Genomic DNA, 19,520 nt, shown 5'->3' with positions numbered 1-19,520 from the left:
TGGCGGGCCACGCTTCTGCGTCCTCGTGCCCGGGGTCTCCTAAAACGTGCTTCCACTGCCCCAACTGGAGGGGCCTCTGCACAGGTGGCTTTGCGTGGAATTAGGCTCCTTCACTGCACATGGATTCGAGGGGTCCGGAGTAGAGGCGTGGGATGCAGGGTAGGTGGGTTCAGGGTAGGTTCGGGACCTAGGAATGCGGGAGAGCTGGGTGTGGGGCAGGGAGTGCGGAGGCCCTGGGTAACGCAGTGACTCGGAAGACAGCGCCTTCATCTGGACAGGAACGAAACCTGTTCTGGATGTGTTGTTGGTGAGACAGTCAAGTGGAAATGCCAACATTCGTGGACCCATAAACCCTAAGTCAGTTGTGATGTGAAAGTGTTAAGGGCAAAGGTCCAGATTCTTGAACTCGAATGGAGCCATGGACTGGCCACCCCTTGCATAACTGTCTCAAAGTTTATTTGCGGACCCCACGTGCCAGGCACCGCCCTAAGCACTTTCCACGTATTCTGATTTCGATGACAACCTTATTAGGAGGTAGTTATCCCCATTTTATATACAGGAAATTAAGGTACAGAAAAGCATCTTGCCCATGTTCCCATGGGTAGTGATAGAGCCAGAATTTGAATTCAGGAATGTTTTGTCAAGAAGTTGAATTTTAATTGGGCTTTCCAAGGGCTGGCCTCTTTGGCTGGAAGCTCCGTATCCCAACCCTGGGAGATCAGAAATCAACGATCCCCAGGTTGATGGGGCACACAGACAGGAACCAGAACTGTTACTTTGCCCTGAGTGGGGAGACCCCAAGAAGCCACAAGGCCTAGAAGTCAGCGTCCCATGCCACTGAATTGGAGGGCAAAGACTAGGTGCAGTGGGATGAGCTGGGTGTGCTGATTAACAAGATGGGGTTTCCCTGGACAGAAAGGGACAGTCCCGTACTGTGGAAATGTCATTTTTTAAAAACTTGATCCCCGATAAATCATTTTTCTATGTCAAACATTTTGAAATCGCAATCAACAGGAATCCCTTTCAGTCTGGTCCATTTAACCACAGGCGCTGGCACCCTTTCTTCCACCTGCATTGGCACCTGCGGCCGCCCTGACAGCCTGTGAATGTGCCAGGACTCCTGTAGGGAACTCATGCCCTGGGTCACAGGGCAGAAATCAGGTGTGTGGGCGGGCCTGCTGCTGATCTCCTGACCCACCTGGCAGAGGATGGCCTAGTGCCCGGCCAGTGAGTTCCAGGGACACTGACAAGCTCCAATGACAACTGCAGGAGCTGTGGTGCCTCTGCCTGGCCTGGGGATGGGGACTACTGTGCCTTCCTGATAGGCCTGCACCACTCAGATGCCACCATGCCCTTTATCCAGCCCGATCCTTCCTCCTGTGTACCAGACGTGGTCCTGGAACCCCGTCTAGTGGGCACAATTCCTGGTCACAAACAGGAAGTATGGCCTACATTCCTCCCTGCTGACCTCCAGATCAGATGATACTGTGAATCAAGAAAAGCACACATCAGCCTAGGTAGATAGGAAACCCAGAGGCAAGGAGGCTATCAGTCAAACTGGAGAGTGGCAGGCAGGCAAGGCAGTGGACAAAACCATACAGATATTTATTTGCATATGACATCACAGGGCCAAGGTGTGCTGGGTGTGCTGCCTCTGAAGTGTGCAGACCTGACCAAGCATGGCTGTATGCTGTTCCGATTCTTGACCTCCACTGCCCGGGAGACCACCTCCACTCGGGCCTGGAACCACAGCAGACTAAGAGGCTACAGGTGTAGTCTCAGTGGCATCACACATTGTTTGGCTGCTTCCCGAGGTTTCTCCTGTCCCTCAGGAGCAAGGGCCTGGATCTGATAAGCAGCTATAGTCCTTGCACACTAGGTCCTAAGCACATGACCCTCAGAAACACCTGGCCCCACTCCAGCCAGTTCCTCTGGGCCAAATGCGACAAAGGGCTCCCTGCCTTTTTTTTTTTCCAAATCATCGAGCTCCAGCCTCACAGGGTTCTAAACTTCTTTGCCCCACCCAGACCTGAAAGCAAGAGCTGGTTTTCAAGACCCAAATTCTCGTTGCATTGGACAGAATGAATAATGTCTTTCATATTTTCTTTGTATTTCTCTTCAATAATTGCTTGACCCAACATCTTTCTGTCTGCTCTATACAATGAAAATACAAACTAAAGGAGAATAGAAAAAAATAATTAAAGCATTAAATTGTACAAATTACAAATCTGTTCCAAAATATACTTACATTAAATAAAATACGCATTTCAGTAAGAGATCTACAGTGAATGACTGCATTCTGGGAAGCCTCAGACACTGAGGCAGGGCTGACATTCGTGGGAGGAGATAAGAGACTGCGCATCCAATCACAGTTTGCAGCGGGCTTGGGACCGCCCACCTGCCAGTTCTTGGCAGGTCATTGGCATTGCTGTGCAGGGAAGTGATTTGGGGGAAGGTAAGAAGCAAGCTCCGATTCTGAGTTCATTACAACTTCTCAAGCATTTCCTCAGCCTATACAGTACAGGTTCACAAAGTAAACATGTTAAGGTAAGCAGACAACTCTTTAGAGCCCAAACTCATTTTCTTGCTGTATTTATGCGGAACTCTCTGTCTACAATGGGCAGTCATGAAGAGGTTCCTCCGCAGGACATGTCACAGGACCCAGCAGAGCCAGTGGGTCTGCGGGAGCGCGAGGACTGGGATGGAGGCCCCCTCGAGAGCTGAAGACGACCCTCTAGCACAGTCCGCGCTGCAGGCGCCCCTCCTATCATCTGGCGTACCGCTTAATGTAGTCTTCCACTTTGTTCCGGAAGTCCTCCTGTGGAATTCGAGAAGAGCAAGTTAGTGAGGGCGAGTGACAACTCAGGGACAAGTCGGAGCCACAGAGCCAAGGGCCCACTGAGAGTTCAGCCTTCCGCAGCCAAGGTGGCAGGGCCACCAGAGACCTGTGGGGCTGGTTCCCCTGTGGGTGCCCACTATGTGCAAGACACCGTGCCAGGGGGACAGGGGGCAGAGAGTACAAACAGCAGCTGGAGCAGAAGGGATCCCAAGACCTTTCATTTTGCAGATGGGGGAGTGAGGCCCATATGGTCAAGGTCAGGACACCCGCACTTGTCCACGGACGGTGCTGCACTCAGAGGCTCCACAGCCCCTAGCAAACTCTCACCAGGTCACTACCACAGTGCCCAGAAGCCAACAATACTCCCAGCTCCTAAGGAACCACAGCCCAAGCTCACTGGATGTGAAGGCCCCAAGGTACCCTCCACTCAAGGTGCCTCTGCTTAATCCTAATCCCTTTTGCTCTCATCATCTCACCAGGACAAAGTCCACACCTTCAGAAGACTCTGCGTGCTCAGGCCTCTATGCCTCCCACATCTCCTTGTCCCCCTGTGGGCCCTGCAGCCAGACCCCCTGCGTTCAAATCTGGGGCTCTGCCCCTTCCTGGTGACTCTCTCAGAGAATAAGGGCTAACAAGAGGCCCTCCCTCCTGTCGTTGTCAGGAGAACAAATGTACTCTGGGAAGAGTGTGGGACAATGCCTGGCACCGGCATTGGGTTGCTGATACTGTTGATTCACCACTGCCCTTCTACTCAAGTAATGTGGCCCCTGTGCTCTGCCCGGAACACCTGGAGCACATTCCCACCTTGAGGCCTTTGCACTGGCTGTCAGTCTCTGGAAAACTCTTTCCTGAGATCCATCTGGCTCACATCTATAGTCACATCTTATCAGAAAGGTCTTCCCTGAATATCCTCCATAAAGTGCAACACCCATCACCCCCACCCAACACTCCTGGCCCCCAGCCCCACCTTCCATGTTGATGACTTATCTCTGCTCTGCCTCCTCCCACTAGAATGCATGCTGCACGGGGACAAAGACTGACTGTCCACTCAAGCGGTACTCAAGCGGTCAATCTTGGGATGAACAATGACTACAAGAGAAAGTGAGCAGAGACAGGATGATCGTGACTCGACATCAGGATGCAGGTCGGTCTGGGCACATCTAAGATTTCAAGTGGAGGCATCACTGTTTGGCCAATTTTAGGACCATCCGACTGGGGAGAAGTTTATTAATTGCAAACCTGCCCTTATGTCATACAAAGAATAGGAAGCAGCCTTCCAAGAAAGACAGAACGAGAGCCATCTGTATGTGCCCTGCTGTTACCACTGTCTTCCCTTGACAAGGCTGAGTCCACAAGGGCTGGAATAATCGCATGCTGATGGGCCCGTCAGCAGCAGTGACAAGTGGAGTGAGTACAACAAGAACGAAGCCTCCTGAAAGGCTCTGGGCCCAGGAGCAGTCTAGTCAGCAGTGGCCTAACTGAGGTGTTGCCAGGCAACCCCCAGCCAGGGTGGCCCAGAGGTGGGCAGGGGCAGAGCCATCTCCCACCCTGCACCTGTCCTGAAGACCTGTGCTGCCCCAGCCTCCTCCTCAGGTCGCCTGCCAAACCACCCTCCTCTGCCTGACCCTTCAGTTCCACTGTAGAACCCACTGCTCCCTGAAGTGCCTATCGCTAGTTTCCTGAGTCTGCATGGAACACATGCTGGGCACTCCAAGGAATCGGCGTGGCCCCTGCGAGGCTGAACAAGCTGCCAGCCTCCTCCCAGTCACACAGCCCGGCTCCCAGACTCCTGCGCAGATCCCAGGCCCTGTCCACATGCTTTGTAAGGATGTGTGTACAAGGGTGTTTACTACATTACTGTAGTAGGGGGAAAAACAGTGGGAAAAACCGAGTCCCACCAGGAAGAGAACGGCTGAATAAGTGTGTAGAGCTGCTTATGAGACATTGAACGGTTCTGAAAGTAGATGAGTGACACTTCATGCATTGACTTGGAGGGAAAAAGTTAAAGAAAAGGGACTGAGACTGGAGTAATGAATATGACCCCCTTCATTACACACTCACAGAGCTCTGGGGAAGGTGTGGAAGGTGAGGAGGCTGCTGGGGGCCCAGAGGGCACTGAGGGCATCATGCCACCAATGGTCCCTTCTATATTCCCATGCTGCTAAAGGTAAAGGAACAGTATACCAGATTCTACTACGAATTCTCTCTCAATAAAACACGTCTGACCTTGGGTCAAACACTTTACTGAAACCACTCACATGCACTGTGATGTCATTATAAATTGCTTTAAATTCCAGTTCTGGATCCCACCATTCTCAACTTTGTGCCTATCTAGTCCAGAGACATAGTTATCTCTTTGCCAAACACACCAGCCAGGACCTCCTGTCCCCAGCCTACCTTGTCCCTCAGGTGATGCTCTGCAGCCTCGATATTCAGTGGGTCATCGAAGTTCAGAAGATCCTTAAAGATAGAAATGCAACATAAACAAGGGAAAGATTCTGTTACTCTGCTGTGACACATCTTCATGTTAAGAACTAGGCAACTGAAACCAACCAGCAAACTGGAGAATGAAGCCCCAGGGAGCTGAGGAGTCCACCATGAAGCTCCTCTGATATGGAGCCCTCACCCTGTACTTTGTTCAACGTGGTGATGAATAGCTGAAGGGGGGGTCATGTTTATATGTAACTGTCCAAAATGTGGTGGAAATGGGGGCAACAGCCATCACATTAATTTCTAATGCTATTGGTAACTGGAGAATGAAAAACCAGTCATTATGAGCTTTCCAAATTAAAGTCCCATTATTCTCTTTTTTCTTTCAAAATGAATCCCCTCTTCATTTTGTGATTAACAACTTTGCCTTTGTAAGTCTGTGGTTTCTATTTGGCCTTAACTGCAGTTTCCTTTCATCATCTAATTCGCCTTCACAAGCATCACTCCCGTCCTGGAACCCAGTTGAGTGCAGGTCAGTGCCTTAGGCCTCGGGGTGTGTGGGGGCACCAGTCCCCTTCTACCTTAGGAAAGCCCTGAGATGGCTACTCCCTGACCCTCAGGCAACACCAGGGATTTCAGATAGGCCACGTCTGAGCTTTATACTGAGTGTTCCTCCTCTACCCGGGCAGCAAGGTTTGTTTTATAAGGAGCCCCCGCTTTCCAAAGCCACAGAAGGACCATCGTAGACAACCATATTCCTCCTAGAGCAAGTGCTAAATTTGCGGACTGTATCCCTGATTTGGAAATAAATATGGGTGTGACAAAGAAAATATAACAAAGAAAAACTGTAAGTCTCTATGGTCATTTACAGATGGGAAATTAAACTCCAAGTCCTGGAAACAGGTAAAAACATAAAGTACATATCAGATAAGATACCCAGTGTGTACAAAGACCACACCAAACACACAGAATTCCTTATCTTCTTTACCTCATCTTTGACCTAAAATGACTATACTGGCTGGAATAACCATTACTGACTTAATTAGCTATCTGGATTGGCTCTTTAAAATTTGAGAGGTTTGGAGCACTTGGAGGGATGAAGATCACATCAGACTTCTTTAAGAGAAAAAAAGAAAACTCCAAGGAGCCATCGCTATTTCCTCCCCTTAATTCCCTTGCAGCGAGTTGCTGGTCACAGTCATTTCCGATTCAGGGCCAAGGCACCTGGAGGAAGCAGGGTGGGTTTCGGGCAGGTTCTGCTGTGGTGGAGGACACAATGAGCGTGGGCCCGTGTGCTCTTGGGCTGCGACAAAGAGGCCTGGCCGCCAGGCAGAGTTTCAACCATGCTCAGGCCCTGCTGCTCCAGAAGTAACACTTCATTCACTTACATGAAAGTCAAAAACAGAATCACAGCAAAACGACTGGGCCCAGCAGAAAATCGTCCAGATGTTCGTTCCCCTTGGTATTACCTTCCCATGGAGACTAAGGGAGCTCCTGAAATCAGCAAGCGCTGGTTGCTTGTGTTCCAGGTGTTGCCAAGTGACATCAGATCAGAAGGCAAGGAAGATGGGGACTTGGAGTCTAATTTTGAGGCTTTGTTTGTTTTTTATTTTGCTGAATCAAGAACAAGAAGCCTGTGGCCTCTGATGACAGGTGGAGGACAGCTGCCCCACCCCAGGGTGACTCTGTAGGCACATCCACCATGAGCCAGGAAGCTGTCCCTCCAACAGCCAGTCCCGTGGGCTGTCCTGGACAGCCTCATTTTCATGCAGGGACCTCAACAGTAGCAGAGCTTTTTTTCTTTCTTCCAAAGAAGTTAATTTCCTTAAAGCTCTTTTTTGATCAAAAACCCCAAGGAAAACATAACAATATATAAAATTCCAAACTCCAGCTTTCAGCTGTGCCCATCTTAGCTTTTCCCATGCCCCTTTCTGCCCTACAGGCCTGCCATGATGAGCTGTTTTCTAAAGACAGTGAACTCTGTTGGCAGCTCGTCACTAATACGAGAATGACTCAAAGGTTCTGGGTTTGTGAAAAGCCTCAGGATGGGTGAGCACATCCTCCTTCACTCAAACCAGGACACGTGGGAGTGAACAGGGTTATGGGCTGGGCTGCTGTGAGAGCAGACGGAGCGTGGCTGCCAGGTGCTGCCAAAGGACCCACCCCCATGTGAGGAGACTGAAGCCACCGACCTGGCCTGGGGCGTGGGGACGCCCTGCCCCCAGTCACCTCCCACATGTCACTGCAAACCCCCTCAAGGCCAGTCTCACAAAAGTGAGACAGGAAAGAGGGGTCAGTATGGACACGGTGCTGTCTTCAATCCCAGTGTTATTCTTATGGGCTCACAACAGCAGTCAGGGGAACCAGAGAAGCTTGGGATTTTGGTCAATATACTTACAGTAAACAAAGAGTTTAATCCCCAAACAACATCCTGGAATGAGGAAAAAAGAAAACAAGTTTCAGGCTCCTGTGCACAGTCTTTCAAACTCATAAGAAATATGTATGGGACCATATCAAAATTCATCTTTGCAGGCTTTGTTTTTCCCAAACCAGAATTAAAAAAACTTCTCTCATTATAACCACAGACTCTGAGAAATTCAGAGGTGAGCAGCTACAAGCAGTGAGTGTAAAATCAGAGAACAGAAACTGCCCTCCCGCAACGACGAGTCCAATCCTGGGTGGTAGTAGCCCTTAGGCAGCTTCTGCACAGGACACCTGACCTCACAGTATGCTCACCTGTCACTCTCCGGCAGAGTCCAGCCACCTTTAAGATAAACTCTGCTGTTTTGGTATCTGTTGCCTCTTGGGGACCAGATCACCCACCATCCCACTGAGTCTTAATAATTTTGCTCGAATTACTTCAAAAATCAAGGGAGACTTTTTTTTTAAAATTCAAAGATCAGAGATTTTAATTAAAATATGACAGAAACCCACTTTCTCTCTGGGCTGACTTGTGATGGGCGACTCAATCAGACTCTTTCCTGGCCTTCCTTTCACCAGCTCAAGGGGCTTGTCTGTTTCAGGCCTACTCTCATTCTCATCTGATACTCTGCTGGTATTTTAATTGCCCGCTCTACTGTCTCTCGTCTATGCACACACCCACTCCTCCGTCCGTCCGTCCATCCATCCTTCTGGTGTGAGCTAGGCCTGGGGCCAGAGCTGGGGGTGAACACCAGCTCCCAGGCTGCAGGGGGGGTCAGACAGACAGTGTGCTGACGGAGCTTCCACAGGCGTGTTCCCACAGAGAACTCATCCGGGAGAGGATGTGGGGCCCTGCCAGGAAGAGGGACGGCAGGAGGGAGCACCTGCCAAGTTGAGGGACTGCCTGTACAGAAGCTAAGTCCCAAAAGGGCAGGGCACGCCCAGGATGTGGTGAGAGGCCAGGCCAGGCTGCTCGTGGCAGCAGAGACCACACCTCATGAGGAGCCATGGCCATGACCACAAGAAGTCTGCATTGTCCCCTGACTCTGGGACAGGGCCCCAAATGCCTTCCCTGTGTTCTTCTCCCAAAGTGCCTACTCGGTGATCCACAAAACCTGCCAGTCCCTTCTGGCCACAGAGTGGTCTGCACACCAGTCTGCAGCTGTCTACCAGGAGGTGGGGTCAGGTGCAGTCGCCTGCCGGGCCACTCTGACCCACACGTGTCTCTGGTTCTGTGTCCTCTAAGAGCGGTGACACTGAGATGTGTCTACTATCCTCTTCTGAGAGCCGAGGAACAGGAATGAGGAGGGTCTCTGAGAGACCAACCACTCAGCCAGTATATGATGGATACAGTCAGGTTTCTGCGCATTATTTTAGAAGGCAGGGCCTAAAAGTTAGTCTGCGAAGCATTGTGGGAAAAGAAGCCTGGCACCTGTAAAGGGTAGGGCCCAGGACTGTCCTATCCTGCTCAGGTCACCCTTTCGACCCGAGGGACAGCGCCCAGCAGCATCTCTGTGTATCTGGCCCAAACTTAGACAGAAGTCGTTTTAGTTGGTGCAACTTTTATCACCCATGCACGACTAAGCCAAAGGTGCCATGTGGGGAAAACACTGCTTTTGAGAGGGGGCAGCATGTGCAGTGTACAGCTAGTTCTCATGGCCTCACAAACGGGCTGGTTTGACACCCACAGCCCTTTCACGTTGCCCGGCTAAGACTGTCAGCCTCAGAGGAGGAGTCACCGGGGAAGATGGCATGGCCATGGCTTTGTGCTGAGTCTGGGGTAAAGTGCAGCTGGGAACCAAGCTGCCCGAACCAGCATGGGGCAGGCGCTCTCCTGGGCAGTGTCGACCCAACACAGACAGGGCAAAGGTGACAATGGTTTGGAACCGTCTCATTAGTCAAAAATGATGGTGATAGTCAGGTAGCTGTTCACTAGCAAGTGAACACTGGCCCAAGCCTGACAACTTCTGATAGAGTGACAGGCCCAGGAAGAAGCCCTAGGTGTCCTAGGGGTACCACTGCAGAGACGCCTTGAGGGGAGGCTACAGATGGTGGCTCACGTAGGCACCGTGACATCGGCCCTTGAAAGCAACTCAAGCCTATGGTGTAGAAGCAAGTGGGCCATTTATTTAGTCCCCGTAGCTCCCCTCTCCACAGCCCTCCCCAAAGCAGACCCGGCCGCTGTCCTGCCTCCCCTCCTCTGTGCAGTGTACCTCCAGGTAGCTCAGAAGGGACGCACAGAAGTCATACCTCCCCTTTCTTTTCCTCCCCTTCTACCAACTCCTGGCAACTCTCCTCACCTTTATGGGTGAGACCACTATAGACTAGGGTAGGGGATGGGGGATAGAAGAAAAAACAACAATTATATATTATACGAAGATGGTAAAGGGCAAAGGCAGAGCAGATGATCTCATGCCCCCTGCATCGCAGAGAACGGGGACAGAGGAACTGAAGGACGAGTGCTTGCCTGAGCAGCCCCAGGCGGTAGTGGGTGGTGGGGAGAGAAGGGGCAGGGTGTGCCTGGCCTCCTGTGTGCACAGGACAGAGAGGACATGGCTGTTCTTACAGATGGCTGGTTACGGAGGGAGAGGTCACAGGGCAGGGCTGTGGTCAAAGGCACCTACCTTTAATGTCCTCGTGGGAGCCCAGCCAGTGCCATCGATCGAATGTTCCCTCAGTAAACTGGAACAGACAAAGCAGAGTGGTCAGCACATCCTCACAAAAATGAACTTTCCATATTTTGAAAATTTATTACCAAGGTTCTTTTTGGTGAAAATTAGTTTGGCATTGCTGAATTATATCACACTGCTGCTTGACCAGAACCTAACAGCTCCAAGGAGACGGAGCACCTTCAGCGCTTCCTGCCCTGCTTCTCTCCTGTGCCACCACTAGTTTGCAGCTGATGCCTACTGTCCCCATGGGCATGTCCACCTTTTTCTTTTTGAACATGTTTAAATCCTCACCTGAGGATATATTTTTATTGATTTTAGAGAGAGAGGAAGAGAGATCAATGTGAGAGAGAATTATCGATCGGCTGCCTCCTGTACACACCTCGACCAGGGATCAAACCCGCAGCCCTACGTATGTGCCTTGACCAGGAGTCAGGCCCATGACCTTTTGGTGCACGGATGATGCTCCAACCAACTGAGACAGCTGGCCAGAGTGAGGTGTCCACCTTTTTCATACTGACTGGTAAGGACGTTCACAAACAATGTAATCAGCTGCTCTTTGCTTTGGATTTTGTTTTTGTATTTTTAATCTTAACCTATCAGTGTTTCTGGCTTTTGTAGCAGGCTAGCATCTGCTAAATTCCTGTCATACTCTGCTAATAATTTGATTTCTCAGAAGACAGCAAAAGTGACAAGAGGAATTCCTCAGATCTAGTTCTGAGCAAGGAAGGGGGCGAGAGCACAGGTGAGAGCCTGGGGAGAAAGCTGCCACTTATCACCTGAAACTGAAAGTTTCAATACTTACAGGGCAGACACTTCCAAGGGAAGATGCCTTCTAAACAGGTATGCTCTTATAAAATGTACTCTTAACTATAAAAAATAAGGCTGACATGGAGAGGAGGCACCACATATAAAGTGGGGAATGGGTGCTAACTGCACCTGTAAGAAAGGAAGAGGAATACGCTGTCTCAGCAGCTGGGAGCAGTCACAGGCTGCACACTGCCTTTCAAAGGTGACCAGTGTTTACCAGAGCAGAAGTGAAAGGAGATTTTCTTCCCAGATTTCATGAATGGCATTTTTCCCTTAGCTAAAATCAGCCACGTGGAGGGAATGTGGCCTCATAAAACAGGACAGGAAAAGGGTAAAGGATCCTGGAGGGCAGATGCATGACACCACACAGCCTTGGCCAGCAAAGGGCATAGGAGGCCTCAGGTCTGGAGGCAGCAGCCAGGTGTGAGTGTAGCCCAAAGCCCCAGGGAGGTCTCCCAACCCTCCCAATCTGGCCCAGCTTCAAATCTTCCCTCTAGAAATCCAAGGTTCACACACAGTGCTCAGAAATGTGGAAGACAGGAAGAGGGCTCACCTCAGACATATCTCGCCCGTCTCTGTGATGTTGGGGTGCCAGATCCTGGTCAAGCATCTCACTTTGGGTGGCTGCAATGCAGAGAGAGAGGTCACAGGCCCTCCAAGCACGTCACAGACCACAGCCTCACCATGTGCCCCCCCAGTCCCTCGTTCTCCTCCTTACTATGCATTCAACCTTGATACTGGCTCACATCACCCATGCGGGACTGTGTTGTCACCCTGCACCCACATGTGCTGGTCTTGCTGGTAAAGCCTGACGTGTCCCCAACAGAACCCTCTACAAGCCCCAAGGCCTGATGGTGACTGGTCCCACTGTGAGGAGGAGCCCATGTGCACTCCAGGGGGTGTCTGCAACGCTCCTGCCCAATGCCAAGAGGACCCCACAGATTCCTCAGGAGCTGCTGAGCTGTGGCTGAAAGTTACTGCTCCTGAAGTGGTGCCATTCCCTGTGTGTGTTCCTGAAGATGCCACTGCCATCTTCCTAGATGGAAGTTTGGTCCATTTACACTCACAACAGGGAGAATGAAACGAGTACTGGGAAATAAGGCAGTCCAACATTGTTTATGATGTGGTGTGTTCTTTTAAAATTATAAAAGCAGCCTGGCCAGTGTGGCTCAGGGGTTGAACCAGGAGGTCACAGTTCGATTCCTGGTCATGGCACATGCCCAGGTTGCGGGTTCCATCCCCAACAGTGGCTGTGCAGGAGGCAGCTGATTGATGTTTCACTCTCACAGCATGTTTCTCTCTCCCTTTCCCTTCCTCTCTCTAAAAGTCAATTTAAAAATATTAAAAAACTTACTCTCTCAGCACCATCATGAATTTTCTTCCTGATTTCAAAAAACTAAGACATCACGGGACTCTAAAAAATGATTCGTCCAACTATGCAAATATAGATGTCTGAGGATTACAGATTTAGGTCCAGGGTAAGTTTAATATACTCATCTGCTCTTCGGCAAATGAATGAGAGTGCATTTGACAGGGAGATGCTAGGACAGCCTGCACTCCAGCAAGGCCTGCAGGCTGAAGCAAGGAGGCCAGGCTGTGTAACTCTCTCTAATGGGCAACTGAGTAACAATATAGTTAACTGGTGGGTATCTGACTATAGTTAACACAGTGAGCAGACTCAATCACTGGCCGGCGGTACCTGAAGTAACCAAACTCTCTCCCTTCCTCCCTCCCTCCCTCCCTCCCTTTCATGGAGTCCTGGCCTGCACATGGTCACCCCACCTAGTGTTAACTTCATGTCTTTAAATATCTGTCTGCATCTGCACCCTTTTCTCCTTGTCCCTTCACACCTTCCACAGACACCTCCCTGTCAATGGCCCTCTTAACTGAAACCTCTGCATGAGAACCGTGGACCCAGATTCAGACACACTTTCCAAACAGAACTGTGTTTGTAGACCCTGCCACCCTCAAAATGAGATAAACGGGAAATAGCTAGTTCCACCGCCCACCCCAGTGGCTGGCACTGCATCCATTCATTGCAGGGTGAAGAGTGTAATAATGACAGCCAGTGCAGGGAGAGGGATTCTTCAGTGGATAAGCGGCTAAGCGTTAGAACACAGTGACAGCCCTACTTAGAGCTCCCTCCCGATGCAGGAAACACACAGGTGAGAGCCACAGAGCACTGGAGGAAGTGGAGATGAGCTATTGGGGTGTAGGCTTCTTTAAAGCATCTCCTAACATGAAAAACTCATGAAGGAAAAGTAGACTTGACTGCAGTGATGAGACAAAAAACAAACTTTTACAGAACAACAGGAGATAGGAAAAAAACAAGGAAAATATTTACAGCACAGCTAAGAAAACTAAAAATAGTTTCGCATACTATTTTCCAACTGAACAAAGGCTAAGCACAAAACAGCTCATAAAAAACATGAATAGCTAATAAGGAGAAAAAGTATTTAACATCCTACTTAATAAATGAAAGTTCAAATGACAATTAGAAAACATTTATTTCCTCCCAAAATGGCAAAAAGGAAAAAAATAATGAAAATATGCCATCTTGATGAGTTTAGGAAAAGGGAATATCCAAGCACTAACAGTGAAGCTGCCAATTGGCATAAGGTCCCTGGAGGGGCAGGGCTGCTCCCATTGCAGACTGCCCAGCAGTCCTCACAAGCACTTGTTCACAAAAGGCTCTCTCTACTAGGACTTCAGATACTGCTGCTGAGTGACACTAACCACAAAACATCAGGGATTTCATGCTCAGTCCCAGGACTGGGTGGGTAACAGGGGACACAGTCCGGGGAGTGCTGGCCCCTGTGACGGCCACCCAGCCACGTGAAGGGGAAACGGGGCTCAGGCACAGGCTACTCACCACCATGTTGTATGCATCAGGAACTTCTGTTTCAAACTGAAATTTTCCACCCTGGTAGTAACCCTCATCTATCAAAAAAACACAAAACAAAACAAAAAATTCTTTAAATTAAAAAAAAAGAAAAAGGAAACAAAAGCAAATACCATGTTAGGATATGGCAAACAAAGAGGAGTAAGAGTTCACAAGAGGACTCAGGGTCCTTCGTCAGGCCACCATATCCTGCCCGACCTGGCTCAGACACGGCTCCACTCTGCCTGCCTGCTGTTGGCTCCTCCCTGGCCGACGCCCTCCTCCTTCTGAAGACTGGCTCCTCTTTTTCAGTCTCCAGAACCATGACCTAGGCAGCCCGCTCTCACCTGGGCCCACCTATTCTGCACCGCAGCACCCAGCATGTCCCCTCAACACATCTCATGACAGGCAACGCCTTATTTAAGCTGTGTGGTCACCTGTTTGCTGCTGGTCTCCCCACGAGAACATCAGTTCCATGGAGTAAGGGACTAGTGGTGACTGTTGAACCCCCAGTGCCTGGCACATGGCTCCTGGCTGCTTAATAAAGGTTTACTAGGACATACCCTGTGCAGGGCACTGCTCCAAGCCCTAGGGACACACCCTTGAACCAGACAGAACTGCTGCCTCGCTAATGTGCCTGGTCAACAGGTAGGGGGCAGTCATGCAGGAGGCCCAAGTTTGCAGTGGCACCTCCATGCCACTCCCCAGGTCTGCAGACCCCACAGCACTATGCCAATGCCTTTAACTGTGCCACCAGCCAGCCACTCTGCCTCTTCTAGAGTCCACCTGCAGGTGAGCTGGGTTCCCAGGTGTAAACACTGCAAGCTGCCGCCAGCAGAGGGCGCCGAGCACAAATGTGACCAGTCTGGACATGCCCCCGCAGTAATTAAACTCCACAATTTAACAAAATTAACCCATCTTTAAAACAAAGGCTCAACTTCCCCCAAACTATTTCTCACCAGGAACAAATCAGCAATACTACATCTTATCGCTTCTCTCAGCGGTTTACACAAAGTAAACATTTAATATCTGCTACTTGCATTTGATTTTGTTGTCCAACTAGCTTTCATTTTTAAGCCAGTCTTTCTTAAAAGGTCTTTCCCAGCCCTGGCTGGTGTTTTTCACTGGTTAGAACATTGGTGCTTGAATTGAAGGGTCATGGGTTCAATTCCCAGTCAAGGGCACTTACCTGGGTTGCAGGTTCAATCCCTAGCCCTCGTCAGGGCATTTGTGGGAAGGAACCAATTGATGTATCTCTCTCACATCGATGTTTCTTTCTCTCTCTGTCTATCTCCCTCCCTCCCTTCCACTCTATCTAAAATCAATAGAAAAATATCCTCAGATGAGGATTAACAACAAAAAATGCTACCAGAATTTAATAAATGAAGTTAGTAAGGTAACAAGACACATGACAATATATTTTAAAAAATCAACTGCATTACTTGGCCGGTGTGGCTCAGTGATGGAGTGTCAACCTATGAACCAAAGGTCACGGTTCCATTTCCAGTCAGGGCACATCCCCAGGAAGAGGCGTGCACGAGGCAGCCGAAAATGATTCTCTCTCATCATCGATGTTTCTATCTCTCTCCCTTCTCTGAAATCAATAAAAAAAAATTAAATTATCAATTGCATTTTTATATACTAATACCAAGTAAAATAGAAATTTTAAAAATACCATTTACAACAACTTCAAAAAACATGGAATCCTTAGTGACATATTTAACAAAGCGCTTGCAGGACCTATATATACACTAACACTACAAAATGCTGCCGAGAGAAAGTAAAAAAGACCTAAGTAAATGCAGATATTCTGCATGCTCATGGATTGGAAGACTCAATATCGTTAAGATGTCACTTCTTGTTGGACTGTAGAGTAGGAGAGTCGGAAATTGTCACACATTGCTAGTTGGTATGACACAACCACTTCAGAAAATTTCTTAAGAAATTAAATATATCTTTCCCATGACTCAGATATTCCATTCTTTAAAATATATATATATATTATTGATTTCAGAGAAGGGAGAGAGATAGAAACATCGATGATGAGAGAGAATAAGAATCATTGACTGCCTGCCTCCTGTATGCCCCACACTGGGGATCAAGCCTTCAACCCAGGCATATGGCCTGATTGGGAATCGAACCATCACCTGGTTCATCAATCGATGCTCAACCACTGAGCCATGCTGGCTAGGCCCAGAGATTTCATGCTTAAGTGGAAATGAAGAGAAATGAAACGTATGAGTATACAAAGGATGGTAAGAGAATGTTAATAGCAGTCTTATTCGTAATATCCAAAGCTGGGAAGAATTCCAATGTTCACCAACAGGAAAAGGAACAATTATGGCACATTCATATAATAAAGAGGAACAAACTACCAACATGCCAAACATGTGTGAATTTAAAAACATGTTACCTGCAAAAAGCCAGAGACAAAGTATATAGGATATATACGATTCTCTTAATATATGAGTAGGTAAGATTCCATGTATATGAAATGTAAGAACTGACAAAACTGATCCATGATACTAGAAAGGACTTTTGGGTGGGCAGTAGGGGCTGAGGAAATGACTGCAAAGAAGCAGAAGGGAACTTCGGGAGTGGAGGAAAGAAACTGTACTGTGGTTACGAAGGGGTATACATTTTTTGGAATGCATTAAACTGTACAATTCAAATTAGTACATTTTAGCCCTAGCCTGTTTGGCTCAGTCGATAGAGCAATCAGCCTGCGGACAGAAGGGTCCCAGGTTCAATTCTGGTCAAGGGCACATACCCGGCTTGCGGGCTTGATCCCCAGTAGGGGGCACGCAGGAGGCAGCCAATCAATGATTCTCTCTCATCATCACTGATGTTTCGATCTCTCCCTCCCTCTCTGAAATCAATAAAAAATATTTTTAAAAAATTAGTACATTTTGTTTGTAATTTCATACCCCAGTTAATGTACTTACAAAGGAAAAACTAAAATTAAAATAATAATTATGTCCACAGCCCCCTCTGCCTAAAAGCCCCCACACCACAGTGGGGCAGGCTGAGGGACCTCCACAGACCAGCTGGGCAACTATGACCTGGCAGGCCCAGTGTGTCAAACCTCATAGGAGGCTTTGGGGGAGAGATGAGCCAGTGTTTGGGGTTTTGCTTTGCTTTGTTTTGTTTCACTTGCTAGTATTTTTTGTTTTGTGAGTCCATGTGAAGACTTTGTTTTCTCCTAAATTCATTTCTTTTCCTGTCACCAAATTTCAGTTCCATGTTTTCTCTGAAGAGCACATTTATTTCCAAGCATGAGGGACACTCCAAAAACCACCAAAACTGAAGTGCTAGAAGCCAATGAGCTTTGAGCTTCAAATGCAGAAGCAGCTCCTCCACCTGAGCACCCAGAGCTGAGATATCACAGTCATTCCTGGGCTTTCAGACTCGGCCCCAGGATTACTGGCTGCAAATGATCCACTGTCAACACCATCTGCTTCATCCATCCTGAAAACTCTACTTCTTAGGCACATCTCTGTCAGCTTTTTCAATGCTAAAAAGAGTGCGACTCTAGAAAGTCTTTAAATAAACAGGCTATTGGACCAGTGTTAGGGCTGGCAGACAGCAGCCCTGCTTCTCTTAACCAAGGGCAGGAGCCACAGGCTCTTTGACTCAGTGTGTGAGGAGCACGCTGGGCACACAGCTCCAGGCGACAATTGTGTCCCTGACATGCAGATGTCACAAACAGAAATGCTAAATTCTCACAGTTACAGGCACAGAAACACAAGTTCCTTTTTTATCTGATCCAACAGAGAATACCAAAACTATAATAAACAATTGAGCTCTGTTTTCAAGAACAACAGAAAGAACATGAAAGACAGTGTCATATACATAATCACAACATCCATGTAATTAGGGGGGAGGAAATGCAATCAAAAAAGAAAAAGGAACAATCAGAGGTTGGATTTGACACAAACCCACTCCAGTAAGATAGTGATAAACATGGCAAAGTCCAACAGGTGGCTGAGGACACTAAGCGGACTCTTGGGCAGGACAACAGCCACAGAATCCCCGAGAGCCACAGACAATGGCTAGAAAGGCAGAGGGCAGCCAATGTTTTTACTACAAATACACAGCTCTGAGACTGCTTACTCAACAGAGAACCAGTCTTCATCCCCACGACAATTTTTGAAAATACCCTGCACTGGTGATCTGAGTCACTATGAAACACAAAGTGCTCGGTGCCCTTCACTAAAACCAGAACACGCAGTGGGTTTTATGAAGGTGGCCAAGAGTGGTCACCATTTTCACCATTTCAGCTTGAAGTCCTGAGTCTGGTTATATCTGGGCGCCAGGCATATGGAACAGCCCATTCAGGTTTAATCTATCCTAGTGCCACTCATCTTAGTGGAAATGGTACCAGACTGAATTACATTCATGTCCCAGAGCAGTTTATAGAACTACCCCATAGATTCAATAAACTTTTAAAACTTTTCAAGCAGATTTTGAAAATGGGATTTCTCCTGTTATTATAAAAAACATCTTACAGGAAAACTCTCTCCTCTCTCTCTTTTTTTTCCCCCCCCCCCCCCCCCCCCCCCCCAACCTACCTACCTACCTACCTATAGGGAAACAATTCCAGGGCTTATTTATGGGTCATTATCTGAATTACCTACTGAAATTCTGCATTCTTTCACTTTTAAATTAGCTAGTAACTCCTGAGTCTGTTTCTCATCCCCTCTCCATCCTCCACACACAGCACCCTCATTTTCTTCACAACATTCCCTTCCCTCTAGTTAATTTCCTTGGTCCTCCCCTTCCCTGCCTCCCTCCCTCCCATAGGCACCACGCCCACTGCCTGAGGTAATGCTGGTGCCTGTGCTGGAACCTGGCTCCCTCACGTTGCCCAGTGTGACCAGGGAGGAGTCAGGCACCTGGAGCTGAGACACTAATCAGTCCCAAGGAGGACAGCTGGCAATCCGCTCTGTCCACCTGTACTGCACTCAGCTATCTGCGTCATCCTCACAGCCGTCCTGGGAGATAGGGCCGTTCCATCCCACTCCGTGCTGGTGGGCTGTGGCTGAGAGGTCAGGAAGTAATTTCATGGTCCCACAGCTGCTACATACAGAGCAGGATCTGAACCCAGGTAAGACTCCAGAGCGCACACTTCTCACCACACATCAGCAACCTGTCCTTGTTCACTGTGGCCTGGTCTGTCCCTAGTTACTGGAACGAACGCCTCAGATTCACAGCACTACGCTCTATCTGACCACAAAGTATACATCTTGTTGTCATATGGAAAGGTCGTTAGTGTCATAAACTCAAAAAGTTAAGAGGACAACTCAAGCGAAAGATTATAGGTTTGGGCAGCCTTTAAAATTTGCTGTTTAAGAAGTATATAAGAATATTACCTGGGGAGAAACTAAGATGGCGGCAGAGATAAACACCGGGAAATTAATGCCGCTCACAACAATTGATTAATACCTCAGAGAAACAATACGGACTTCAT

The 19,520-nt window shown here is 48.6% G+C and overlaps 1 protein-coding gene across 3 annotated transcripts in view; it reads right to left on the bottom strand.

The window, feature by feature from the left end:
• Positions 1-2,072: 2,072 nt before the first annotated feature.
• UBE2F (ubiquitin conjugating enzyme E2F (putative)) overlaps positions 2,073-19,520 on the bottom strand; it is a 30,451-nt gene continuing 13,003 nt past the window's right edge. Inside the window, exons 5-10 of one of the 3 annotated variants that reach the window (XM_006760494.2) lie at positions 14,042-14,142; positions 11,723-11,793; positions 10,315-10,372; positions 7,668-7,700; positions 5,237-5,299; positions 2,073-2,818 (exon numbers count right to left, since the gene is read on the bottom strand). In XM_006760494.2, coding sequence (XP_006760557.1) covers positions 2,768-2,818; positions 5,237-5,299; positions 7,668-7,700; positions 10,315-10,372; positions 11,723-11,793; positions 14,042-14,142 — 377 coding nt within the window. In that variant the 3' untranslated portion in view covers positions 2,073-2,767. The remainder of the gene's footprint in view (positions 2,819-5,236; positions 5,300-7,667; positions 7,701-10,314; positions 10,373-11,722; positions 11,794-14,041; positions 14,143-19,520) is intronic. The other 2 variants (XM_006760495.2, XM_015561914.1) reach the window with 2 other exon arrangements.

Source organism: Myotis davidii, unplaced genomic scaffold (assembly GCF_000327345.1).
Source record: "Myotis davidii unplaced genomic scaffold, ASM32734v1 scaffold370, whole genome shotgun sequence".
Taxonomy (NCBI): domain Eukaryota; kingdom Metazoa; phylum Chordata; class Mammalia; order Chiroptera; family Vespertilionidae; genus Myotis; species Myotis davidii.
This window is presented reverse-complemented; position numbering and strand designations above follow the sequence as displayed.